The 27862-nt window shown below is 41.4% G+C and overlaps 1 protein-coding gene across 2 annotated transcripts in view; it reads left to right on the plus strand.

Moving 5' to 3' along the window:
- Positions 1–253: 253 nt before the first annotated feature.
- VAT1L (vesicle amine transport 1 like) overlaps positions 254–27862 on the plus strand; it is a 90031-nt gene continuing 62422 nt past the window's right edge. The window contains exons 1-3 of one of the 2 annotated variants that reach the window (XM_048816680.2): positions 254–694; positions 10656–10785; positions 16136–16351. In XM_048816680.2, the coding sequence (XP_048672637.2) occupies positions 471–694; positions 10656–10785; positions 16136–16351 (570 nt within the window). In that variant the 5' untranslated portion in view covers positions 254–470. The remainder of the gene's footprint in view (positions 695–10655; positions 10786–16135; positions 16352–27862) is intronic. The other variant, XM_048816681.2, reaches the window with a different exon arrangement.

A 27862-nucleotide genomic window follows, 5' to 3' on the forward strand; every position in this document is an offset into this window, starting at 1 on the left:
GGTCAGTAGGGAGGGATAGCTGACTCACACCTACCCACATCCAGCCCTACATAGCCCGCTGTCAGGCTGTCTGAGAAATGCGCAGTAAACCCATATATCCTGGGCTGAGGTCACCTACTAATGGGTAGAGAATCTCCGGACAAACAATCTCCCTGCCGCCCCCCCCCCCCCCCAACCCCTTCTGCCCACGTCAAACTATTGCAGCCCGGGAGCTGTCTAGGTACGCGGGTACCTGGCGCCAGATCAACTCGTCGTCATAGATTTAACTGGGATAGGCACTCACGGGGGCTACCTGCGGGGCTGGTGATTCGTGCTGCGCAGCTACTCTGTGCATTGCGGTAGGGCTGGAAGGACCAGAGCCCCCGTTCAACCAGCTGCAGCCATTGCACATCCCAGCATCACCCACATTCAACAGGAGGCAAAGGCTGAGCGCAGCCCCCTCCTCCGCCGCAGCTTTGCAGCCCGCCGCCATGGCCAAGGAAGGCGCGGAGAAAGCGGACGAGACGGAGCAGATGATCGAGAAAGAGGGAGGCAAGGAAGCTGCCGAGGGCAGCGGCAGCCTGCGGGCAGGGGACACCAAGGAGATGCGAGCCGTGCTGCTGTCTGGCTTCGGGGGGCTCAACAAGCTCAGGGTGTCCAAGAAAGTCATGCCGGAGCCTCAGGAAGGGGAGCTCAAAATCCGAGTCAAAGCCTGGTCCAGTATCGCCTCTCTCTGCCTCTCCCCCATCCCTCCCCGCCCTCCGTAGGCAGCAGCTGCACCCCCCACTCCCTATCCCCTCGGCAGCATCTTGTGATCGTGATGGTTGCACTTGTGTCTGGGGCGGGTGTGGGCCCGTGTCAGTTTCAGGAAGGCAGGAGAGGGGGAAGGCTCTCCTTGCAATGCATGGGGAAGGGAAAGGGGCTGGGGTCAAAGAGGAAAGAGAGGTAAATAACCACATAGCCCTCTTGCCCAGGAACAGGGTTCAATGGCCATTTCCATATGTTCTTGAAAGCCACTTTTATTCTCAATCCCTCTCCCTCCCCTTGGGTCTGACAGTCTCAGGGAGCCTCTAGGAGTAGAGCATCTTGTAACTTGACATGCATGTCTGTGTATGTTTCTGGGTAGTGATTTCTGCATTTTGAAGCACTCCTTTTTCTGCTCCTTTGAGTTCCTGTTAGAGAAGACAGGCAGCAAATGGTAATCCACCAGGGTGCTTGCTATTAAATTGGTTACCCCTCCCCCAGGCCTGTGACTTTGCAGTGTTTAGTGTAGCAGATTTTTGTGCTGACCCTTTATCTGTAAAGTTTAGCTTCAGGTGTTCCTATTTTGCAGGCTGTCCTAAGTTTCCCTTTGTCAGAAATTGCAGATTGGAGCTCTCTGGGGTTGTTTGATTTGTCTCTCCCCCATTTGAAGTCAAAAGGTGGTTAATTATTTCATTAACTTCCCTCATTCACCATTTTCTCGCAACCCCACTTCTGAGCTGCTTTGGCATTTTTTCTCTCTCCCATTGCAGGTCATCTTTCCCATATCTCTCTCTAACTTCAGCAGCTTACATTTTATTTTCATTTGACAGCTCCAGAGAGCAAATCTATACTGAGAACAGTTTGTATCAAAATATATTTTCTCTAGACAAGCCAAGGATAAAGGCAAAGCCATGGGTGTTTGTGGTGCAAGCGGTTGTTGTTTCACTTCTAATGCCAAAAAAGAGAATAATATTGCTTTTAATGTTTGAGTTTCTCAGAGCTGATTGGAAGAATTAGAGATATTTGGCCAGCTACGTTTGGGGGGTTGTTTTTTTTTATCTGAGAAATGTTGGTGTGCCTCTGATTGGTTGCTATACTGCTGATCAGCATGACCTTTCCTTTTGCTACTTGCCATTATTTTCCCTCACTAGACACTATCATTGTCGGGTTTTTTTTCAAACTTCTCTTTGAGCACTGGCAGCAGATCAAGACAACTCTGCACCAGCCCCAAAGTTCTTGTGAGGAATTGGTGGGTGGTTAGTGACCAGTCAGGATCTAGAAATGTTTGGTCCAAACCTTCCTGTTAAGAACAGTCTTTCAGACAATCTAAACTGGATTTTTCTGTTCTTAAGTCTCATATTTATAATTAATAGAGGCCAAAACCTAGAATATGTCTGTGCACAGAACTTCCTTTGCAGTCACAAAAAGAAAAGGAGGACTTGTGGCACCTTAGAGACTAACCAATTTATTTGAGCATGAGCTTTCGTGAGCTACAGCTCACTTCATCAGATGAAGTGAGCTGTAGCTCATGAAAGCTCATGCTCAAATAAATTGGTTAGTCTCTAAGGTGCCACAAGTCCTCCTTTTCTTTTTGCGAATACAGACTAACACGGCTGTTCCTCTGAAACCTGTCATTTTGCAGTCACAGATTTTTCAGGCCAGAAGGGACCACTATGATCTTCTAGTCTGCGAAAAATTCTTTGGCCTTTGTTATGCAGAAAACCAGATGTCATTGGGAGTTAGGTCCTCTGTGCATGCAGTCAGAGGAGTAGAGCACTGTAATCACACAGTGGTAATCTGCTGCTATCTAAATGCTCTGGCATTTGTGGAAAATAAATGTGAAGGTGATGGCTGAGCTGTTTATTTTAGAAACAATCGACACTGAAAGTGACACTGGTTTATGGTAATGACTTTGTTTTATTAGTGTATCCAAAGGGTATCACTGAACCCTCTGTGTTCTGATAGGTTTGCAAAACAGACACACTGACTGTAGACCTCAGTCAGACAGACACTAGCTTTTCCATATTATAATTTTGTGAATCAGCTGGTCTGTTACTGATGAGAGTTTATTTTCCCCCTCACTTGCATCAGTGAATTATGGTCAGCTATCCAGCAACCTGAATGATTAATATAGATGCAGGAGGAGATTTTGCCTCCCTTTTATTTTATTTTATTTTTTTTTTAAGTGTCTTGCAGATTACGGGCACTATGGGAAATAAATGACAACAAGTCCATGTTGACTATATATTGAATATAGTGAAACTTACTTGGTGGTTTATATTGATCAGAGCTGTAATGTCTTTTCACTGGCTTTTTTTCAATCATTAAATATTTAAAAGTTAACATTTGTCATTTTGAATGAGGTGTGTGTCTGTGTTCCTTTTAAAATGCATAAGTGATTGACGGGACTTACTTCCATGTCGGCACATGAATTTCCTCTTCATCAAGACTGCAGACCTCTAGGTGTTACAAATAAAAGTAGTTACCTGTGTAGTGAATACTTCACTGTAAAATAATACTTATCTTTTCAATAGGCTCCAGGGGCTTTGTTACTGTTAATAAACTGTTGGAGGTGTACACCCATTGTTTTTGTATCAGTGGAACCACTCAACTAAATGACTACTTTGTAGTTACGCTTGGATCACTTATTACGCTATATATTTTTGAAGCTGTAGCACAGCTCAAGGTGGAGGAACGTGCAGATTGGTAAAAGGCCATGTAGCCTACCATAGCCAATGTCTGTTCCCAGCTGGAAGCGGGTAGAGGGAGTGAGATCAAGTGGCCAAAGCTTGTTTTGAGCAATTAGTGGGAAGGGATTAGGTCATTGACCCTTGTGTTTGTAGCTGGTAAAGAGAGAACAGGGAGTAGAAATGGTGCTGGCTGCATGGGTTTGGTTGGGAGATTGGTTGAGGAAATGATGAAAATGCCTGTTGTGGCCAGTGTAGCAAGCTCTTTCTAATATAAGATGCAGCATGCATCTAGGATGAACTTCTCTAGCATTGCCTACTCTGAGTAATACATTTCATGATGTCAGTGTAAAGATAGCTGCCTCAAGCAAAAGGGATTTTATAGATGAGATTTGTGGGGAAGGGAGGGAGAATCAAACCAACCATACAGCTTTTGCTAAATACTAGTTAGAAAACACAAGAAAAGGCACAGGTACCTGTACAGTCTGTACATACTCGTTGCAGCAATCAAAACAGTTAAATTTTACCTTCCTGTTTCAGAGTACTATAAATAGGAGAAACTTGGGACCCACTGTAGAGTTGCTATTAGCTCGAAGCCAGATGAATAACTTTTTTCTTTGAAGTCCTGAAATATCAATGATTTGCCTGAAAGTTTCTTTCATTTGTGATGAGTCATACGTTAGCCTCATTCAGTGACTAAGAGATGGAGCAATAGTCAGAGCCCAAGCTGAATCACAGCTTTTGCATATTCCCTATAATTATTTCTTGATTGGTAATGATGGAGCAGCTCGGCACGGCTATATTTACTTGTTTATTTTGTCTGGGTTTAACAAAATGCCTGAGTTCATACTGTTTTCAAGATCAGATAAACAGCTAGAACAAACCTACTCCAAATACAGCAGTGAGCAGAAGATGGGTAATGATCTCCTATAATTGCCTCCCTTTATTTATTTTTCATCTTGACATGGTAGCTGTTACTGCTACTCCTCATGATGCATATGCGTAGATGGGAGGCAGAGGTGACCCTTTTTGCCGCCTTGGCATTTGTGGAAGAACAGAGCTGTCTCCTAAATTAGAAGCAAGTAAAAGAAACCCCATGTTTAACAGAGTAGCACATGGTGTCGAATGTACCCTTAAAGATTAGTCTTATTCATATTTCATGTGTTTCTCTAAATAAAAGGGAAGTATGAGCTCTCCTCTTAAAAAAAGAAGTTGAGCGTTCCGGAGTCATTTTAGATCAGTGGTGGGCAACCTGCATACGCGGCCCATCAGGGTAGTCTGTTGGTGGGCCGCGAGAGAGTGTTTACATTGACCGTCCGCAGGCATGGCTGCCCGCAGCTCCCAGTGGCCACGGCTCGCTGTTCCCGGCCAATGGGAGCTGTGGGAAGTGGCAGCCAGTACGTCCCGGCTGCCTATGCCGCTTCCCGCAGCTCCCATTGGCCCGGAACAGTGAACCACAGCCACTGGGATCTGTGGGCATCCAAGCCTGTGGACAGTCAATGTAAACGCTGTCTCGCGGCTTGCCAGCGTAACCTGACGGGCCGGAGGTTGCCCACCACTGTTTTAGATAATGCAGGCAAAGGGAGGAGGAGTATGGGTCCAGGTCCTCAAAGGTATTTAGGCTACTAATGTCAACTGATTTCAGTGTAAATTAGGAACCTACATATCTTTGAGGATCTGGACCACAGGGCCTCTCTGTCTCCTTACTTGCACTGATATAAACCCAATGACTTCAATGGGGTTAATCCTGAGTTACACCAGAGAAAGCAAGAAAATCAGATCCATAAGATAGTACCAGCCCAACTTGGGACATAGAGGGCACTCTGCAGCATTGGCATTGTGTTTAGATAGGGGCCAGGGACTGGGCGATTCAGAGACCTGGAGTGGGCAGCCCTGCACTGGATGGAGAAGGGTAAAGAAAACAAATTATGTCTCCACCCCCAGACCTGCAGAGATTATCAGGGAAAAGTAATACAGACACAAAACTCCCCATGTTAGGGAGCCAACAAATGCCACACTCCCATATAGTAGATGAAGGTGGAACCTCAGAGTAGTTGCAGTGGCCCTGGGTTCGGAATTCAGATACATCACTGACTCTATGGTGGGCAAACCCATGCCCAATGATGGAACAATCAAGAAGGGGGTGATTTAGCCCATGAAGTTCAGCTTATTTGACATTCTTGTTAATATCACTGCTATTTCACAGGCTAGTCCAGCAGAACCCTTGCCTGAATGCTCTATCCTTGGGGATTAGTTACCCGAGTCATTCTATGCCTTCTTCCTCAGATTCCAATTGCATCCAAACTTTTACTTAAAATGAAAACTACAGTTAGAACAGAACTGAACTATGCGCCGATCACTTTCCCACTGCATTACCTACAGTCCGCCTCAATTAACTACTGTATCTTTCTTAAGCCAAAGTCAGGAATCCTGTCCTTCCATCAGGACACCAAAACAAGCTATTCTGTAAAGCAATCACTTATTTATCAATAGTTCATCTTCAAACCATGTCCCCAGTGTGCCATTCAGGTAGTTCACTGGGGAAATTGAAATTGCCCATAATGAATTGTCCCTGCAGACTTGAAGTGTCTTCAATCTCCTGTAATATCCTCTACAATTATGCTAATATTCCTTTTACCTGAGGTTTTTAACCAAAGAGATTTCACCCTATGGTCAGCTCCTAAATGCTAAAAAAACAGTTTTCTGCATTCCCCAACCTTTGAGGAAGGTTGGATCTGAACTTCGTAGCTCTAAAGCAACACCTCCACTGACCCCCTATGCAAGACCACCTCTCCTTCCTACATATATCATAAGCAGGGATTGTCATACAAGTAGTAATATAGAACAGCATTAGTATCCCATTGTTCATAGAGGGAAAGTGATTATATATTTGTGTGATTATTCTTAGAATGCCCTTTAGCCACTGTCCAAATTACAGCAAAAGCATCCACGTCTAATAAAATGGAGGCCACTGCTTTCAAATATCAGAGGTTTGTAGAGAAAAGACTGAGGAGGCTGTTCTCTCGTGCCAGACAATGAAGCCAACCTGTCCCTTTCAAATTAGAGCAGGCATAAGGAATTTTGATGAGGGATTCCATGAGCCCTAATGTTGCACAGATAATTAATAGATTAGCAATTTACCTCTGGATTCTCACATTCAAATTTATCTTAAGCTTATTTAAAGATTAAAAATGAGTTTGCTTGTCTCATCAAGCCCTGTTCTTCTCTGAGTTACCTCATTGATGTTGATGAGGATTGTACATGTGGCCTTATGAAATGGAAATAGAAAATGGAGTTTCAAATCAGGCCAGGAATGAGTCAGAGAAATGAAACTTTGCCCAGATGCCACTATTTGGACATATATTATACATGCCCTTTTTGATAAATGACAGATAAGCCAAAGTACTTCTCCTGACACAGTACCAAGAACATTCAAAAATATACATGAACAAGTCATATACAGGAGAATAAAAATGTGATGGGGGGAAAGAAGCCAGATAGTGTGTGACTGAAGTATTTAAATATCAGGGCCAAAATCAAACTTGATTGCTCAGCTATTAATTAAATTAAATTCAAAATCTGTCATTATATACCCCAATACCACAATTATTTTAGGGCTGTCAAACAATTAAAAATAATAGTTGTCATTAACTGTTCTGTTAAACAATAATAGAATACCAATTTAAATATTTTTGGATGTTCTACATTTTCAAATATATTGATTTCATTTACAACACAGAATACAAAGTGTACGGTGCTCATTTTCTATTATTTTTTATTACAAATGTTTGCACTATAGAAAAGATTTTTAAAAAAGACCTACAAGTCGAAGCATGAAGGGGTATATGAATGTTTAGCACATCTGGCACATAAATAGCTTGCAATGCCAGCTACAACAGTGCCATGTGAATGCCTGTTCTCACTTTCAGGTGACATGGTAAATAAGCGGGCAGCATTATCTCCTGTAAATGTAAACAAACTTGTTTGTCTCTGCAATTGGCTGAACAAGAAGTAGGACTAAGTGGACTTGTAGGGTCTAAAGTTTTACATTGTTTTGTTTTTGAGTGCAGTTATGTAAAAAAATACAAATTCTACATTTGTAAGGTGCACTTTCATGATAAAGAAATTGCACTACAGTACTTGTATGAGGTGAATTGAAAAATATATTTCTTTTGTTTCTTTACAGTGCAAATATTTGTCATACAAAATAATATAAAGTGAGCACTGTACACTTTGTATTCTCTGTTGTAACTCAAATATTTTTGAAGATGTAGAAAAACATACCAAAATACTGATAATAAATTTAAGTTGGTATTGTATAATTTCAGTTTTAATTGTATTGTTAAACAATAAATCACAAATATTTTTAATCTAGTTAATTTGTTTTGCATTAATCACTCGAGTTAACTGTGATTGATAGCCTTAATTTTTTTTTAAACTCTACACCTTTGTGTTCCTTCCCAATCCTGTTCTAGTAACAAGCTAATTTTAATAGATATGAACTTTTGTATTAATGCTGCTGCTGTTTCCTGGGGATAAAGATAAAAGGCAAGGAATTGGTTTGCTAGAGTTGTGTAGTCAGGTTCATAATTGAAAACATGCCCATTAAAAAAATATGTCTGCCAAGTAATTCCATCAGAATGAGTAGGTGCATACGGGTTGGTGCATTGAGGTGTGATGATATATACATAAAATCATATGTCTTTCTCAAATAGCCACAGTCATAGCCAGGTCTGTCTGTGTGCCCCCTGCCTGCTCTAATGTCACAACCCCAATTCCTCGGCTTGCTCTTACATCACAACTCCACCCCCAGTTACTTAATGGGAGAACATAAGAAAGGTTAATTAAATAACTTTTGTAAAGAACTCGAATTGTTGAAAGCTCTAGACAATGATCCCCAATGAAGTCAACATTTGTGAGAAATGTTGCCTTCCAGGTGTGTAAATTGTTTTTAAAATGGTGATCATTGTGAGTGTCTTTCTCTTAATTAGTCCCAAAAGCTCTTTATCATTCAGAATTTTCCTACCCTATACATAACATTACAGAATATGAATTGCCTTGATAGTTTTCTGATCAGATGCAGCCTATCCACAATCATTTTTAAGCCTTGAACCTGCAATGTGCTGTACCCCTGCTAACCATTCTCACTGTAGGCTTAGTGTAGTCACTGTGTACAAGTGTCTTTTTATCTTTCCCCTGGGTCTTCTGGGAGGACAGATGGCCCAGTGGTTTGGGTACTGGCTTAGGGGATCGTAGGACCAACATTCAGTTCCATGTTCTGCTGCGGGTTTCATATGTAACCTTGAGCAAGCTGATTAGCTTCATTAACCCTTCTGTAGAAAGGATATAATAATGCTTCCCATGGGGGTCCAGGAGAGGAGATGGGCTCAGTTGGGATAAAAAAAACTTCCCATTGAAATGTCATGAAAATGACATCCCTATGATTTTGTCAGTCAGGAGACACACATGTTAATTCTGCAACTTTGGTTTTCAAAGTCGTATTTTCCAAAAGTGGCCCATAATCTTTCTCATGCACAAATCAAAGGTGGGTTGAGGGCACTTTTAAAATTTTATCCACAATTGCCTGCAATGTTTACGTTAGGTGGAATTTCCACTGAAGTTTCCAGTGACCTAGATCTCACCATGAATTGTCTTGGTTTCATGGTGTCACTTTGTCTTTATCCTGTTTTAAGTTTATCAGGTTTGTCCATGTCTTTGTTAGTACCCAGATGAAAACCCTGATCTTGCAAACACTTACGCATGGGTGACTTTGTATGTGACCAGTCAATGGTTTTATGTGCGTGTGAGAGATGACTCATGTGCATAGCTTTGCAGAATACAGGGCCTCAGTGTACATCTCTTCGGGCTGGCAGTAATTACGGGGCTGTGCTCTGAAACAATAGACTAGGGCTGTAGTATATTCTAGCTAGTTATGAATGTAAGGAGTCTTCAAAATGTGTGCATGGTGTTTGATGGGTCTGGAATCTATACAATGGGGCACTGGGTAAACAAAATACTTTTTCTCCCCTGTTTTTTTTTAAAGGTATTTTATTTTAATAAAATGAGATGAGACACAAAGACAAGGTAAGGAGGCCTCATGATTTTCACAAAAGTGAGCATACAAGGAAAGGTCATCAATGATTCTTTTGAGCAGCCACCTACATAAGATTTCAAAGACCTAAATCAATCTTTTTGCAAAGACTGTTTAAAAATGATAAGGTGCAAGAGCATCTATAGTAGTTTATTGATGATAACATCCCATTTGATGTTTAATAAATTCTCACTAACTATTTTGTTCCTTGCTGAGATAACAGCAGATTCCTCCCTGGTGTAACACCAGTAATTTAAGTGCAGTTACACCAGGGTTGCATCTGGCCCAAAATATCTATAGCATGTAACAGTGGATTATATACAAACTCCTAACAAATATCACTTCACTGTTTGCATTTTTGAAGTCCCTAAAGAATATCTCCAATCACTGCATTGTCCTTTCTCTGAAATAAACCTCAGTTTATCAATGCATACTAGGGAACTTTTAGTGCTCATCAGCAGGATCCATATGGACAGTTAAGGTGCGGCATGTTGACGTGATATAGATTTACCCTCCAGCATGCCCCACAGTAAATGTTTAGGTAGACATGTCCCTTGGTTCACACACAGATGTACAACAGTAATGCTGAGACCTAACCAGGCCAACCCTGCACGTGCTTTATGTACCTTGAATAGCCTAACCATCCTCATTTACAGAAGTAGTCTGCTTTTCACAGAGCTACATATTTTTAATACTGAAAGATCTATGCACATTTCACAAGAATTCAAAATGTCTTGTATAGGGTCATGAGGTATCTCAGGGGGTTAGTAAAGAGAAGGATCCTTTCATCGTTAGCTCACTGATCTGACTCTGATCTTTAGCTTACTGATCTGACTCTGATCCAGGTGGTAGTGATCTCTGGTCTGAAATAGTAGTTATGACTCCCGTGCAACCTCTAAGCATAGGAGCTCAGTGTAATCACAGATTTAGTAGCCCTACCTCCAAGACAGCTGACTTAGAGCCAAGTTGTTCCATGAGAGAAGATGTGAATTCCCTCTGCCCACCTGCTCCACACCTGCCCACCCAGGTGCAGGAGAACAATGCAGCATTAAAAACAATGGAAGCCTTCAGCATCTTTCATTGTCCTGGCTGAGTTTCTCCCTCTCCTAGCCCCATGTTAGTGTTTTGATTTTGTTTTTCTCTTGTGTTTACAGTGGTTTAAACTTCATTGATCTGATGGTGCGGCAGGGGAATATCGACAATCCTCCCAAGACACCACTCGTTCCTGGATTTGAGTGCTCTGGGATCATAGAAGCTCTGGGGGACAGTGTGGCAGGATTTGAGGTAACATTTCCTTTATCTCGTAGTGTGATCAAGGACCCAGCATTTGACTAGGACTGGAGAAGAAAGGATTTAAGGCCAGATTCTGCCACCCTTGCTCCCTTTGAGTAGTATCTGAAAGCTTAACTACCCAGTGAGTCAGTGATCAACAAGCCAGGGCAGGATTCTACAGTGCACTAATCTGCTGCACACTGATTGGGCTTGTGGACCCTCCTACAGTGCACCAGAAGTTCTACAGTGGGCTTTGCCGTATTCCTGTGTGAAACATAGATTTATACCCTGGGTTCCCACACACTAACTCACAGCATAGACAAGCCCTTACTCTGCAGGTAGCCCCATTGACAATGCAGGGTAAGAAACTATCCAATAACTAGGGAGTGAAGGGACAGAACTGGGCCATTAACTAGCAGCAGACACTTCCTACAAGAACAATTTTCTTGTCTAGTAAGCTAAGATAAAACCACACTTATCTGAACCTTGATTAGTGAAGAACTAATTTAATCATAATGAGATCAAATTCCCAAGAGCGACATTTAAATTCATGGAAAAAGTTCCCCAGCTTATCCAAACCCTCATGTATACATTCTGTTCAACAACGTCTCACTGGATTCTTCCTTAGTGGGGAAAAATTCTATTACTTCTTGCATTTTAGTGCATCGAGAGTCTTTTTATTTTTAATCAGTTTATCCCATTTCTAGAAATTCCTTTTAAAAAGATTTTAGGCTGCTATATTGTGCTTAAAGATCTGCCCAGATTGGCACTTCGGGGCAAGTATCCTTTTAACATGCAGAAGTCGAAATAAGTTTTAATGTATCCTCTGGTTTCCTGTTCTGAAAGCTCTATTGCAAAGCAAACTGACTTCAATGTTTGCCCAGCACCTTGAAGCTGAAAAACCTTATACGAGTGTGAACTGTTGTTAATTATCATTGTTGCATTCCAGAAGCTTGCATTTTAGTTTTCCCCTTGGTCCAGCTCGCCAAAGTTAGTTAATAACATGATCACAGGCCTTCAAGATTTTTCTGATTCTGAGCTTGGCACTGAGTGTAACGAATGCTATAAATGAGACTGCATTCTTACTGAGCTGTAATTCCTGTTATAGAAAACAATAAGACACACTGCATATCAATTCTCAGGGGTGAAATTCATTGATGTGCCTGGTGGTCTCATGTGGGACCTTCTGGGATATAATAGCGTTGTGGAGGCAGTGGGCAGAGAAATCTTCACAGTTTGGCCATTCTTTCATTACCTACCCATGTAATCATACTGCCCTGCTGCCTCCTACTCTGCCAGTGGTGACAGCCTCCATTACCCACACGTCTGTTCCTCCTACAGGTAAGTTGTGCTTCCTTCCTTACTGCCCCTTATGCATGAAAATGCCCCGCCGGAACTAATCCATAAAGCTACTACTGCCACCTCCTCCAAATTCCTCTTAAAGACTCACTTCTGCCAGGATGCTTATGATACGCTGCCAACTAGTAATGACGAGGCAGGAAGCCAGCAGACATGGCTGAGATAATTTATATTCCCTTTTTATTTATATGTTAAAAGAGTCAAAATAATTGGACTAGAAATCTGCTAATTTTACGCATAGTCCATCTGCGTAACCATATTTCCTATCACTGTTACCCTCCTCTGCCCTCCCCTGTACATTCCCGCTGTTGCTTAGTCTCAGTTGTTGGGTCTTGACTTAAATTAGATTGTAAATTCAGGGACTGTCTCTCTTATGCTGTGTTTATACAATGACTAAAATAACGGAGCCCTCATTCTGCTTTGAGCCTCTAAGCACTGCAGTAAGACTAATAATAATTTACTCACCCTTCATGCAGGGAAGGGTGAATTTCACCCCTAGTTGTACACTGTTAAATGACAAATAACAGGGATCTCATCTGATCTCATCCCATAGCTGGCACCAGGTATTTTAAAGCATTGTATTATGTGTAAAATGTACGGCATCCCACTCTGTTTTCCATCATTTATGTTAAACACCTCTCTTAGCTGAAACCTTCTGTTTTAATTTCCCACAGTATTTTCTTGATTTACGTGCAAATCCTGCTGAACCAATGCAACATGGAGGTATGAATCTCCTGAAGTAGGGCTGCTGGGCATGTGTCAATGATTTTATCGTTCTTATCTCAGCAACATGTTTTGTCAATGTAATGAAATAGTCCCGCCCCCTTTTTTGATCCTTGTATTTTTTTCTCTTTTAAGTAGACATTGCATAAAGAGAGCTGTATTAGGCAGCATTATTGTTCTTCCACACCAGCTTTGTGAACAGTGCTCAGTCACATGACAGACCATGGTCCATTTGGTTTCTAATAGGGTCTCATTAGGAATGAGGCTAGTATTACTTAGAACTATTTTTTTCCTTCAAAGAATCACAGCTTTTCAACTACCTTTTTCCTTTAAACAATGATTTCATCGTTTGAAACGTGTGCTTTCAGATGTGCAGATCTAGCATTCTTAATGGCGTTTTTAAAAAAAAAAAAAAGACTTAGACTCTGTATAAAGCTGAGGAAAAATAATCCAGTGTATAGAACTAGTATGATGAGATTCTGCTTTGGATTAGATTTTTGTCTGCATTTTTTGGTCTAAACTTCTCTAATCCTTTTGAAATGGAAATCAGACAGCTATAGGATATGACTGTTTGCTTGAATACCATTATGCCTGACTGATTATACTGGGTCTCCTTTAAAAGTCATGATCAAGGGCATGATATGAACAGGGTAAATCATGCTCACTCTGGTAGAACCATCCTCTAATTAAAACAAGTCTTTGTAATTTTTAGACATATTTTACAACCTGGCATCCCTGTGTGCAGGGTCAAAAAGGCCAAAAGTTAAAGCCCAAATCTTGTACACCACTCCCCATAAGTGGACTCCATTTCTATGCAACGCCAGTGAAGTCATTGGGACTCCATGCTGTGCAGGATTAATGTGTCCAGGATTCGGCCCATGATCATTAGTCGGCAACTAAACTCAGCCTTTCATCTCTGGCATAGCCAAACTGGAATTTAATGGGTCTCTTCATTGCCTGAGGATATGACAAATCCAGGCTTCTAATGGAAACCCTCATTGATAAAGGTTTCTAAAAATGTTCTCTACGTTGAATAAAAACCGTCATTTAGCACAGCAGTTGAAAGGCCTGTTCCTACTTCCCACTGAAATCAATAGCTAAATTCCTATTGACTTCACAGGAAACAGGATCGGGCCTTTACCGTTTAAGAAGCTCTTAATTCCGGTGGCGGTGCTCATTTGCAGAGAGCTGAAGTGACGTGCTGGTTAAATGCTATAAAATACAGTAAAAGCATCTTCAGTAACTGGCAGGAGGGACCTCGGTGCTCTACCCCTTCAGTTCTGTAACTATTTTTTTTTGTAATCGAGTGTATACTGTAAAGTGCTAAAGTCTTGTGCCAACTAATCTTATGCAGAAGTTGTATGTTTAAAAAGTAGGCACCTTTAGAGCAGTAGAAGAGAAACAGCAGAACTGTTGCTGGTGACACATTGTTAATATGAAGGACCGTTTCGAAAGGAGGAGGAATTTCAGTGAAATTGGAATGACGGTTGTGTTCACCGACTTCATCCGACAAGATATAAACCTTTCAGAACTGTCCCCAGCACTTTAAATTTTAACTAACCTACAGTATCCCAAGGCCAAAGAGATGAAAACATCTTGAGAGGCCAAAATGCTTTTGTACTATAAAAAGGTTTTCTCAGGCAGCTGTCTCAGCACACCAGCTGCCTAATCATCATCAAGTTTTCTTTTGTAAGCATGACAGCAAAGGAGAACTAAATGCAGAGGGGCAAAACTTTCCTCACCTTAGTCACATGAGTTGTCCTATTGGACCAATTTCTGTTCTCACTTACCCCGGTGTAGTCTTCTTGAAGTTTTCCTACACCCATGCAAGTGAGGAGAATTTGCCTTGCATTTTCAGATCTGCATATTATTATTCTTGGCTATCTATGGGGAATTGCTGTCTGAATTCTCAGAATCTGAAACTGCAATCAAAGCCACTAGATAAATGTATGAAACTGATGTGCCTGCACTTCAGCCCAATGCCCAAGAAGCACTTAATGTGGCTAATATAATCTCACTCCATCTTCAAATTTATCTTATCTCCATTTTGTATTTGATAGAAGGCATTTTTCACTAGAGTGTATGTGTGTGTGTGTGTGTGTGTGTGTGTGTGTGTGTATATATACACACATACATACATACAGATATATACACACACACAAGTGAAAAACACCTTATATATATTTTTTTTTCTATCATAATTGGGTCTTCAGTTGCAGGAAAAAAGAAGATTGCATTGCTCCTTTAATTCCTGTGGACAGGAGCTGATTGATTTAGAAGCTGGCATAAGAACCGAAGGACACAAGGTTGATGTTTGAAGTCCTATTTTAAAGTTATAGGGTCAAATTCTGTTCTGTCACACAGGTCTAAACCCATGGTAGCTATACTAACTTCAGAGGAGTCACTCTGGAAATACATTGATGTAGTTCAGGGCAGAATGTAGCCTCAGTAGTTAAGATCCTTGTCACATATTGATTATCTCCAGCAGGCAAAGGCAGTTTAAATATCTACTTAGAATAACATAAATACAAAGTAAATAGGTAATGCTAGCATTAAAGTAAAAGGCTAAATCACTGGTACTCACACTTTCATATTGTGGTTTATTTCTTAAAATAGAAGGCCTCCCATTCCTATGTCCACACCTCCCCATGCAGCAAATATATTGCCTGGAAAAATACTTGTGAAAAATTCTTAAGATTAGGAAGGCCAGGTGAAAATAAACTCCCTTTTAGATGGGGTTGCTTAGTCATGTCCATTCACTTTATGTTGGTGCCCTTCTAGCCCTGCTCCCACATGCAGGACTTGCTTTCATTAGTAGCAAAGCTCCCCTCGCAACTTGGACACCCCACTGCTCAAATCTTTTGATGTCACTTTGTAGTTTGGTCCTCCTATGTTAGCTGCCTTTCCAGTGTTACTATTGCCTGCAAATTTAATCCTGGTTTAAATTTTTACCAAAGAAACAAACCAGCAAAGAAAGACCTGAAGCAGAGCTGTGTTTTTGTTTGTAAGTAAAAGTTTAACTGATCCAAAAAGGCTCTTGAAATCCTAAAGAGCCCAAGGCTGGGCTGCAACAATAATTGCTTCTTCCTAATCAGTGTGGCAGAAGCAGTTCTGTGGACAACCCATCATCCATAAAGGTTGGTGGGAGAACTTCTGGTCATGTCACTTATATTCTAATACAGTTATTCATGGATTCAATGGTTTATAGCATTTTGTAATCATTCTGATGCGCATGCTTACTATCCTAATAATCCCAATGTCATTCTTTCTATTACTGCAGATTGGAGACAGAGTAATGGCTTTCGTAAACTACAACGCATGGGCTGAAGTAGTATGTACCCCAGTAGAATTTGTCTACAGGATTTCTGATGACATGAGTTTTTCTGAAGCTGCTGCCTTTCCTATGAACTTTGTAACTGCCTACATGATGCTCTTTGAAGTGGCCAACCTAAGAGAAGGCATGTCTGTGCTGGTTCACTCTGCAGGAGGTGGGGTGGTAAGTTGGTGCATTTAACTCTTCTTGTCATATGAATAACTGAAATGGTCTGATGTATGTTAACACACAAAAGGGATCTGAGTCTCGAAGTTTGGATTCAGATCTAAACTTCCCAACGTGTTGTGAGGGTTTTTATGTTTCCCATCTCTATCTAATATTAAACGTATTCAAGGATTGATTAGATAGGAGCTCTAAGCCAAATAAGAGGCTATCCCAATAAACAAACAAAAAAAAATGAAGTGGGAAGGCAGAGTTAAAAGAGCAGATATTGATTAAGGGGTAGAAATTTTGCCTGTAAATCTGTGTTTAAGGAGTAGGTGATATACACAGAATGTCCTCTCTGCTTCTGCGCACAACCTGGAAAGGGGGTTCTACATCTTCCACAGCAAAGAGAAACATTGCAGCACTTTCTAAGGCCAGGCCTGAAGTCAATAATTACAAAAGTCAAGCGGAGTTGGAGTGAGCAATGGCTACTGAGTGTTACAGTCTGACACCTGCAACAAAGTACACATTGCCTGAGCAAAGCACCAGCTGGATGGATTCAGGGGAACACGACACTAGCCAACCAGCAAACAAGGAGTCAGCAGGTCTGTATTACAAATCATGTAGGCTGTGATTCAGGAAAGCACCTAAGTATGTGCTTAAAATTAAGACAGACAGTAGAATTTTTGTATCTTTAAACTAAAGGTGCTTTCACTATATAGTTTATCCACTCAGGAACTGCAGTAGATCTCTGCCTTCTCAACTGGAGTTCTCTCCTTTATCCTTCAAAATTGTCTTTATTTATTCTAAATTAATATTCCATAGTCTTCTACCATCTGGCAGCCCTCAAACACCTTATCCTTGATTTTATGTCTTTACCTCTTCTTCCATAGTCTTCTAAAAGATAGGCTGTAATTAAAGGAATACATTCATCAGCTCTTTACACAAAATATTTGTAGCCAAAGATAATCCTGCTTGCAATGAACAACCCTCTCGGAATACTCCAGTAAATGTCTGGAATTTATAATCTTATTACAGTTCAGTGCAGTATGGACTAAGGAATTATGGTCCACTTTGTTTAATATTAATCTTTAGTGTGGAATTTGGAACTGTTAAAATAACATGGGGCTCCATATTAAGTGAAACTGTGCACTTTGCTGTCACTGTAATAACTTATGACTGAAACTTTCATTTAAGGCACTAGATTGTACAGGGGGGCACAGAACCAGAGCTGCATGAAAGAAATTTCCATGTAGACATTTCTGTATAAATTAATATGCAAATTTGCATAGAATCCCAAAGTGTGGTCCCTCTGAAACAACAAATCCATTATCTCCTCCTACACCCATCAGCTACCCCAATGCAGATGTATAAATCCTTCCTGTTATATTCTATCAATTCTCCATTTCCTCCTTGCCTTCTCCATTCTCCCCTCCTTCCCCCCATCAGTTTCTGTTCTCTCTCCCTCCTTTTCTCCATTAACTCTCCCTTGTTCCTCACACAGAGGCGTCTTCTCCTATATATATGGTCTGCGTGCTGGGTTCATCCTGTGAGTATCTGCTGCTGTTAGGCAGGTGGCTGTTTCCCTGTCCTTCTCCTGACAGTTGTTCAGTGCTCTCTGGGTCTATCACTAGAGGAGCTGAGGGCAGGGGAGATGCTGACTCGCTGTTATGAGGGGAGGGAAGGAGTCTATCACCAGCTCTGCCCATTGTGATTAAATTACAGGCAAGGAGGCCAGAGGTTAAGCAGGACTTTGCAGATCTGCAATGGGCCAGTGGGAGCTCCAGAAGATACTGCACCCCCAAGGCACACAGTGATTTCCACAGCTAGCTGGCCTGCAGGGATGGGCTTTGGTTACTATATCTCCACAGGTGCTGTGTTGTGCATTCCCCCCTGTAGCCAGCCAGCTCTGTTGGTGGCAGCGCATGGAGGATTACAGCCAGAAAATAATCGACTTGCCTGACTCCCAGTCCCATATCCAGACCATGTTGTCTCTTCAGACCTTACAGGGAAAACTTCACTGTGGAGGTTGGTTGGGGGGTTTCCACCTCACTAACTGAAGCTGAGTCTTACGGTGAATGTGCTGACAGACCCCGATTCCAGTGGGCCCAATACTAATACTCAATGTATTGAAAACACTGAAAATGTAACAGTATCCATTGAGCAAATGATTCCCAGGAAGTTCCTCATTTAATAATACAGGAAAACCAGCATTCAAATCAGTTTGAGAAAAGATATTTTCTGTGCTCTTGTATTAACAGATGCAAAGCCCATTAACATTTGACAGCAAGTGAAAAGATTGGCCAGTTGATTTCTAAATGTCATAGAAATTCCTGAATAATTTAATGAGACAATAGACCCCTGTGGTACAAGAACTTTGCAATTGTTCCTCTCTTAGCAACGCTAGTTCATTATTCTAGTTACTTCAGGCATTTTATATAAGAAAACTTGTTGATTGTTAAGTTCTTGCCTGTTCATTTTTGGATTTCCCTCTGGGAAAAATCCTGCACCCTTTCATTGACTGGAGCCAGAGAAAACTCCCACTGACCTCTGTGTATATTCTGCCTGTTTGGTTCTTTTGTTGTTTTTTTTTTTAAAGAAATCCTTATGATATTTAGTATAGCAGCTGACCTTCTGCTAATATCTGTTCGGGGATATGCTCACTGTGATTGGGTATACTGTCTCTTTAAAGTCAGAGGGGGAAGCTTGGGGGCCACGTAACCCCCATTCCAGGAGTTCTCTGGCAGACAGGCAGATACTGGGAGACCGCAAGTGATCACAGGGTAAAAATTGGGTTTTTTTGGAAAATCTAAGGTTACTACTAGTCTTTCTAGGGCCTGGAACCAGGAGCTTTGTAGCATAGAACAGGGCAGCCCTGTCTCCTCTCTCGGCCAATCAGGACACAATCTGAGAAGGAGGCTCGTATATAATCTACCTATTCCTTCATCATGGGAAGGACCCTGGTTGGAAGAGAGTTACTTGCCTTCTAGCTTCTCCACAGCTTGGAAGAAGATGGAGCTTGTTTGACTATGCCTCTAAAATTTGGGGGACTATTGAAAACCGCACCCAAGTAGGAATGCTTGAGGGGGAGAGACAGACAAATGCAGTAGGGCTTTTGTTCCAGGTTTTTTTTTGTTGGGAGAATTCAGTTTGCTGCTAGTCTGGGCAGAGTTGGGTGTGAGGAATGTAATCATAGAATCATAGAAGATTAGGGTTGGAAGAGACCTCAGGAGGTCAGCTAGTCCAATCCCCTGCTCAAAGCAGGACCAATTGTAATGGGCCAGCTGGAAGAAGCTGGCTCAGGGTTGTTGCCTAAATGAGGAGTGAAAACTCCCTGGGAAAAATACTGTGTGTGTATGGCATGTTGTAGGATGCCCAGTCAGTCATGATCAGTAACTTTCAAAGCAATGAAGAGACTCCAAGGAGAGGGCTTGCCATACTCCCTGTTTTAGGCCCCCATTCACCAAGGTACTTAGGTATGTGCCTAGCTTTTAGCACATGAGAAATCCTATTGAATTCAATGGGACTATTCATGAGTTTTAAGGTGGGTAAATACTTAAAAGCCTTGCTGAATTAGACATTACACACCTTCTTAATGCCCCAAAAAGCAACATCTTTTTATTGATCCATGGATGAATCTCCATGCTGGGGGTAAAAAAGGGAGAGTTCTCTGGAGGTTAAAAAAAAACAGTGGCAGGATGTAATCACGATATGCAGGTCCAATTATACCACGTGGACCCTAGAAGGGTAAGTCTTCTATTTCTGGTGGTCTTTGAATGAGAAGTCTCATGGTGCGGCTTCTATCACCCTAGGAATGGCTATGAGTGTTTGATTCAGCACAGAGTTGACCCCCCCCTACTCGCTTGCCAGGATAGCATTGCCATATCTCTACAAAAAATGCTCATCTGGCAAACAAATGGAATAGTAACATGAACCCCAGTGGGACTTTTTTCCTCAATATAAAGCAATTAGCTAGTTACTTGAGATGAAGGTTCATTAGTGCTCAGGTGCAGCATGAGTGAGTTCTCTTGCTCTTGGGTCACACAAGAAATGAACGTTTGAAAACAATTTAATAGGGTTAAATGTTTAATTCTGGATTATGGGAGATTCAGCGTTGATTTTAAAAAACTTGTTTTCCCCACTTTCAGCACCAATGAGACCAGCCCTTGCCATGTAGGGCTTGTCAAAATGGAGACATCCAGGAAAGTTAATTCAACTGGACCAAAGTGGATTCATTAAATTTCTGTGTGGTCACTCTCCTTCACAATTAAAAGAGGGTGTTCACACAAAGGTTTAATGTAATTTAACTAATCGACTTCAAATTCATACCTTTAGTCAATTTGAATTAACTGTTGTCTCCACGTGGACAAACCCTTAGACATCTAATTGTTTGAAACGGGCTCTTGTGGGTATTTCGACATCTGAGTAACAGCAATTGTGCCTCTGCATTACTGAGTGCAAAGTTGCACCCCTTAAAATGGTGGACTTCAAAATGAAGGCTGAAAATGAAGTGCTATGAGAATAGTGCCGTACGGGATACATAAAGAGAAAAGATTTTTTTAAAAAAATCAATCTAGCTATGATTTGTTTATCTTTATTTTGTTAAGGGTAATATTTTTCAAAAGCACTCAGCATTAGCCTAGCTTTGCTTATTGGCCATAATTTAAATGGGAGTGGAACTATCTCAACTTTGAGCTCTTTTGAAAAATCCCACATTAAATGATGTATTACATAGATTAGTATGGTTAGACCTCAAATTACAGCATTTCATCCTCTACATCCATAGAAAGAGCTGCACAATGTGACCATGGTGAGCTCTTAGGTATTACCGTAGGAAGTGCTTTCAGTGAGGCCGAGGCTTGTTCCTGCAGACTTGGTTAAAACAAGAGCTACTCCCATGAAAATCGCTCTGAGTAACTTACGAATGCTGGTGTAATTCATGCATTCCTCTGGTGGAGGTGACAGGGCTTCAACCCAAGAGTTATAGAGCCTGAGACAAAATGCAAAAGAGTCCCACCTGTCCCAGTTTACCGCCCATTCTCTCTCCTCTCTGTTATTTCCCCCTGCTCTTCACACTCTCTGTAGATTCTGTTCTCTAGGGAGACTAAGGGATCTTCTCTGCCCTTCCTCAGAGGTCAGGGAAGAGGAGCAGCAGGCATCTTCTGCTGTGGATGCCAACAGGTGGATGGGAATCCTCCTCCTATTGGACTTGATCCTCCTCCCACTGAAGTCAATAACAAAACTTTCATTGACTACAATGGAGTAGGGTCAAGCCTATTGGCAGAAGGGTTCTCCTCTCCTGGCCTATTGAGAAAATAGACCTGGCACAGCTGCTGAGCATTCATGCCTTGGTCCCAGCCCTTCTCTTTGCTTTTCCCTGGGCACAGGACCCTCCCCTGCCACTCTGAAACTTACTTGAAGAGGATCCAGGGGGAAGAGACGCATGGAATAGAGCGAGCCTGGAAGAGGAGTCTGGTAGCGACCTGCATGACACTACAAGACCGCTTTATACCATATATTTATGGTATATATGCTTTAGACCATATATTTCATCAGGGCCCCCTGCTAAACCCAGGGACTAGGACAGTGTTAGTGGTGAAAGAGTCTAGTTGGCCATAATTTGGCATTCAGTAAACATACAAAACTAGTGTAACTGGCACACAAAGAGGCTATGGCGGGCAATGAGAAGGAAGCAGAAGGGCAGGGCCCTGCTTTACCCTATAGTCTTATTTTTCTGGGGTTTTATCCTCCCCTTCCATCTTCTATATGTGCGTTGCCCATGTTTTGCATGCCTGCTGAAAGCCATAAGTGTGTAAATTGCACCACTTCATCACTTAACCTCCAGATACTGTTAGGCGTTAATATTGAGTGACTCTCTTGCACTAGTATTTCAGTTTCACATAAGCTAAAATTAAACTTACGCTCATGCAGAGACATTGATTGCAACCCTCTAGCTGTGATGTGACCTTCACTTTCAGGTTTAACATCAGAGGAAGTGCAAGCAGCATGAGTAGGTTCCGGACCGCAATCTCATACGTTTGAACTTGAAGGATAAAACTGGTAGGACAGCGCTTTTAGGTCATAATGACAGCTCTGTTTACTGTTTGTCAGGTACTCTTCATTTTAATTGGCAGACACGGCAGCACACATTTTCCCAGCGAACCAATCTACCTGAGCAATGATGGCATTTTTTGGTTTAGCTATTGATAACTGTGCCTCTGTAGCCTTAGTACAAATCTACAAGGTTTTATTTTGGGGGGGAGGGGAAATATCTTATTTTTAAGTAAGTGAGAAGCAGAATGAGGAGTGTACGGCAAACGTAAGCAGTGGCATATTGTTAGCAACAGAAATGGTGCAAAATATTCATGAAGAAATGGCAATCCTCAATTAAAGTGTGGGGAAACGTGTCACCAGCCCAGGAAAGAATCAGTGCCATGCAAAAATCTGTCTGAGGTCCTTGCCTCAGTGTACAGTTTATTCAAACACACAAACTCAAGAAGTAACACAAAACAAAGCAATTCCCCTGACCGTAGCAAGCTGTAGTCCCCAGATGCCACAGAAAAAGCCTTTTCAGCCATCCCTCCCCAGAGGACAAGTCCCTTCCTTAAATCCCCTGTTGAGTCATGTGAAAGGCAGGCGGCCCTTATTATTATTTATTTGTATCCTGTCACATAGGGACTTGCATTTTTGTTCTGGAGTAAAATGGTATAGTTCCCTTGATGTTAATAGAGCAGTGCTGATTTACACGCTTTGTTTTAAATTGAACACAACTGGCCAATTTTGCAGGCGGGGGGAGGGAAACATTTTGCAAATTTCTGCTAAAAAATAGGCCTGCTTTTGGGTAAAAAGAGGCCATTATCATTCAATGATCCCTGTTTTGATCAAAAAACTTTCTTCTGGTGTAACTAAAATCAGACCTGTCCCAAATCTGTTCATGAGTTTGAACTTCTCATATTCCATTTCACTACTCAGCAATGTTTGCCTTTTCTACTGGCTTCCAGTTTCCCTGTTTTAATTGGAAAATGACACCTTATTTGACACCTAAAGTGCGTTATTGTGTAGGTTGATGTCTCCTTGCACCTCAGATATCTCCTTCTAGATGCTGAGAGGCTATTATACAATCCTCGCCCACAGTCGTCCTATTCAGAATGTTTTAACACATGTATCCCATAACATATCCTGAATATAGGCATTGCTTCATGTCCACCTTTAAATATGAATATACCAGGGGGAAAAAATCTGATAATGAATAGTAGGTTCTATCCACATTCAGTCCCAAACAGGAATCTAATACAAGGTTGAAACTGAATGATTTAAAAGAATTGAGCAGTATCTCTAGACTTGACAAAAATTAGACTAATGGAAGGATATTTTGGTTTTTTTTATGCTGCTCATTCTGAGATATTAGATGTACTGTGCATTACCTTTTTTAGATGATTTATTGACTCAGGTTTTAAAGCTGGACTCAATTTATATCTAATCAAATAAACAAATTTCATACACAGAAATCTTGCTAAAGGTATTTTGGGTCAGAGTCACAGCTAGGGCAAGTTAGCAAGTCAATGTAGCTATGCCAGTTTATACAAGCTGCAGATCTGGCCCATTTTGATCAAAAGGGATGTTGTCAAGATAAAAATCTATTGTTTTGTTTGTTTGTTTTTAAAAAACCCAACTTTCCTGTGGTCCCAGTAACACCTTAAGATTGTTAAAATAAACTTACTTAAAAATATAATTTACTTTTCATCATCCATGCTTTTTCTCTAAATTGAGTGAAATTCATAAACAATGGAACTAAACTGTCAATTTCAATTTTATGTTTCTTAAATTTCACTTTTTTGGTTCTCCTGTATGACTAGCAAAACACGACAGGTTTCCCACTCTGCAGGTGAGTAGCTGAACTTTAAAAAAAAAAAAACAGGCCTTTTAACTGGACCTTAAAACATTCACACACAATATTGCCATTTCTACTGGATTTTGTAGCGACCCAACATATTGGTTCTATAAATTGACGTTCATGTAAATAAAATCCATCAAACCATCTTTGAAACTTGCTTGTATGCCAAGTACAATATTATGAGAGATTTCTTATATTTCCATAGAAGCACTTTAATCTGAGTCATTTATTTCTCTAAAGACTCTAACTGTGGTGTTCTGCATGATAAGCAGTGTAAAAATTACAGGTTTTGGAAATAAGATTAATTCTGTTTCAAGAAAATACTTCATCATAACATTGATTGTTTCAATGAAACAGCTGATCACTTTATTCAAAGGCTGCTAAGTCCTATTAAAGGTAAAATTAGTTGTCAAATGAGATTTGGATTTCCATGTTTTATTTTCTCAGTTTCAGAAAACAAGAACCTGTTTTGTGGCTATGCATCGGGATTTATTTCCAAATATTAACAATTCGGGGGTGGGAGGGGAAGAGTGGTTGGTGGCTTTGGTCTTTTGTTGTTGGGTTGGTTTTATTGTGGGGGGTATTGTAGTCGTGCATGTTTAATCACATAAGTGCTAGGCTGGCTTAGCAGCGCATAAGTGATTACTTCTGGTGAAATTCTGCCTGCTTCCCCACCCCCACAACATCCAGGAAGCAGGCAGAAGGCTAACCAGCAGTGAAGCTGCTGATGTGGTTCTGCTGTGCAAGGAGCAGGTAGGACTGGAAGCCCTCTCAGGTCTGCATCCATTACAAAGATGTTCTCTCGAGTGGAACTATCCTAGCAAGCAGGAGATATGGGCTGTGGTTGGCATATCCTCAATTGGGTGACTCCTCTGGCCAAATTGTGCTCCTTGTAGAGAATGTGCAGCAATTCGTCACCAGGCTTAGTTGCCAAGTAGCTTCACTGCTGCTCCAGTGCAGGAGAGGGGAGGACTCTGTTCTCTCCAGTTTCTGCAGAAGTCCTCCATGCACATCCCATTTCTGCAAGGGGCCCGGGACTGGACCCTCAGGTATTTGTAATTAAAATGTGTAACCTCATAAACATGAACTTTTAATCTGAACTATACTGGAAGGAAACTAAATGAGTTAAGGGATTAGAAAGGAGATTTGAGAGGTTTGCATAGCCACAGCACTGCTTTTGGCATGCAACCAAATTCTACTTGTCTTTACTTAAGATTTGAGTCCACAGGTACTTGACTTCATTGGGAAAAGCATGTAGGGTCTTGTATCAGGATCTGGCCCTATATCTTGGTATGGAGGGTCGCAGATGTACGTGTGAACTACATCGCCAAAAGAAGAGAGAGGATATTAAATTAAGGTCATTTGTCCTGAGAAGGAGGAGTAGGAGGATAAGAGAAACTTACACAAGAGTCCTTCTTAGAATTGGCTCCAGACTCTTCAGCATTCTTATTTCAGCCCACTATAAAGGTATCTTTATCCAGTTTGGACTTGGAACACCCACAAATGTCAGAGGGATGTTGTAGTCTGGGGTTTTGGTCAGGCTTGTATCTACAATGGGTGCACCATCCAATCTGCAGCAGGTTTGGCACACATCATTTCTTCTTATGCATTTTCCTAATGGCCCGGCACTCTCTTGGAAATGTGAAACTCTGGGAATTTTTGCATCATGTATATAATGGCTTTCTACTATAATAGTTTGACCTTTTCAGTATTCAGTGTTTTTGATTCAAGGAACACTTATTATCCCCTTTCCTCCCAAGTTAAAGGGACTGTACGCAGAAAACTAAGTATATTCTAGAACAATGAGAAGGTCAGAGTTTGACTTCATTAGCATCCTTCACAAAATATCCATTTATCATCATGGTTCATACTGGCCCAGTCTGTTAGGAGGCATCAAAATGGAAAATGGCACCAAATGAAACCAGTCCCATCGCAGAAGTGTGGCTACAAAGAGAAAGGTACAAAAGCCAGATCTTGTTTCCATTCTAAGCTCATGGTGTAATTTTCTGGCATGGGCGCGGGAGGGTTAAAATTGGATTCAAAATAATATAGCCAGTTGAAGGCGGAAGTGAGTTGGAGACTAGTAAAAGAACTGGGTTCCCTATGTTTCTGAGGGATGAGGAATTCCCTCTCAAGCAAAAATGGCCAATGGCAGCGAGAAAAGATGGCCTGTGCTTTGAAACACTGGAGTGGGATTCAGCAGGCTTGGGTTCAGTTTCTGGCTGTGCCCCAGGTTCCCTGGGTGACGTTCAGGCATGTAATTTACCCACTCTGTGTTTCGGCATCCTCCTCCATTTTTCCCCACCTTTGCTTCGCTGTCTGCTTAGTTTATAAGGTCTCTGGGACCAGTGCTATCTCTTGCTGTATATTTATACAATACCTCGCACAACAGGGTCCCCGTCTTGAAGCTTCTAGGAGTTACCATAATAGTAGTAATAATGTCCTTTCCTGAAAAACACCACTGAATGGACTTCCAGTGAAAATTACATTCATCCTTATGTGGAAGGATGCCAAGGCTCACAGGGCTATCTAGTTATCCTAGTGTAAATAAAAGCTGATTACTGATATTTATTATATATCACCAGGAGTTCTATTTGGAATGAACAATAAGTGTGTTTATCCATGAATGATCTTACTAATCATGCAGGCAGTTTACAAACGCCAACCTTTGGCTAGAAATACAGCAAGGGTTTGCTAAATTCAGCCAGACATCATTATTAGACTCACAGTGCCAGTTCTTGCCTCCAGGTCTCTGTGAGATTACACAGGCGCAATCAGAGGCTGAATGTGGCTTATAAATATGTCTTCTGTACATCTGTTTTAACAAAATAACTGTAGGGACAACTCTATATTCAATTCCAAATGTAAGCAATTCAGTGTTTATCCAATATCTTCTTCCCCAGCCTCAAGAAAATACCATTTTTCCATGTTAATTCAGAGCATTTAAAGCCCACTGTGACTAGAGATGTAAAACTCAGACAGTTTAAGGCACAGATCCTGCAAATAGCTCCCCGCAAGCAGACTCCTGCACCCACGTAGAGCTCCATTGACGTCTATGGAATTCTGCCCAAGCCGAGGAGCTTCCATCCACAAGGAGCTGCTTGCAGGATCTGGACCTTAGTTTGTAAGGGGTCCTGTATATTTTGGGCCTAAGCCGATGAGCCCTTTGGTTTCAAAGGGAGCCCTACATACAGAGGCCTTGCAAGAGTGGGTGGTTAATTTGTTCTGACTCACTCTCCACATCTTGCTTGTGAATAATAATAAAAAGCTTAGTAAATACTACACATAGTTGTGCCTGCTTTCTTGTCACAACCATCTGATAGAAGTGAATATCCATCAGACTCTTTCCCCCTCTGCTTATAGAGTGCGTTCACTCATAACTTGACCCAGCTGATTAGAAACACTTACAAACATCTCACCTAGCCTGGAGAAAGATTGTAATGAAATCAGGCAAAAGCTGAGCTTGATATGAACGTTTTGCAGAGCTCTGCTTCCAGCCTGATTATTCTGCTTTCAGTGGTACTGGGTGCAGAATGGTAATTCCATTTCACAGGGGATTTCAAGACGTCCAAATTTTGGTTTTGCTCCTATTGAAAACAAAATTTAAAAAAATTCAAAATTCTGTGTGACACAGA

The sequence above is a fragment of the Caretta caretta genome, chromosome 12 (genome assembly GCF_965140235.1).
Source record: "Caretta caretta isolate rCarCar2 chromosome 12, rCarCar1.hap1, whole genome shotgun sequence".
In the NCBI taxonomy this organism is placed as follows: Eukaryota; Metazoa; Chordata; order Testudines; family Cheloniidae; genus Caretta; species Caretta caretta.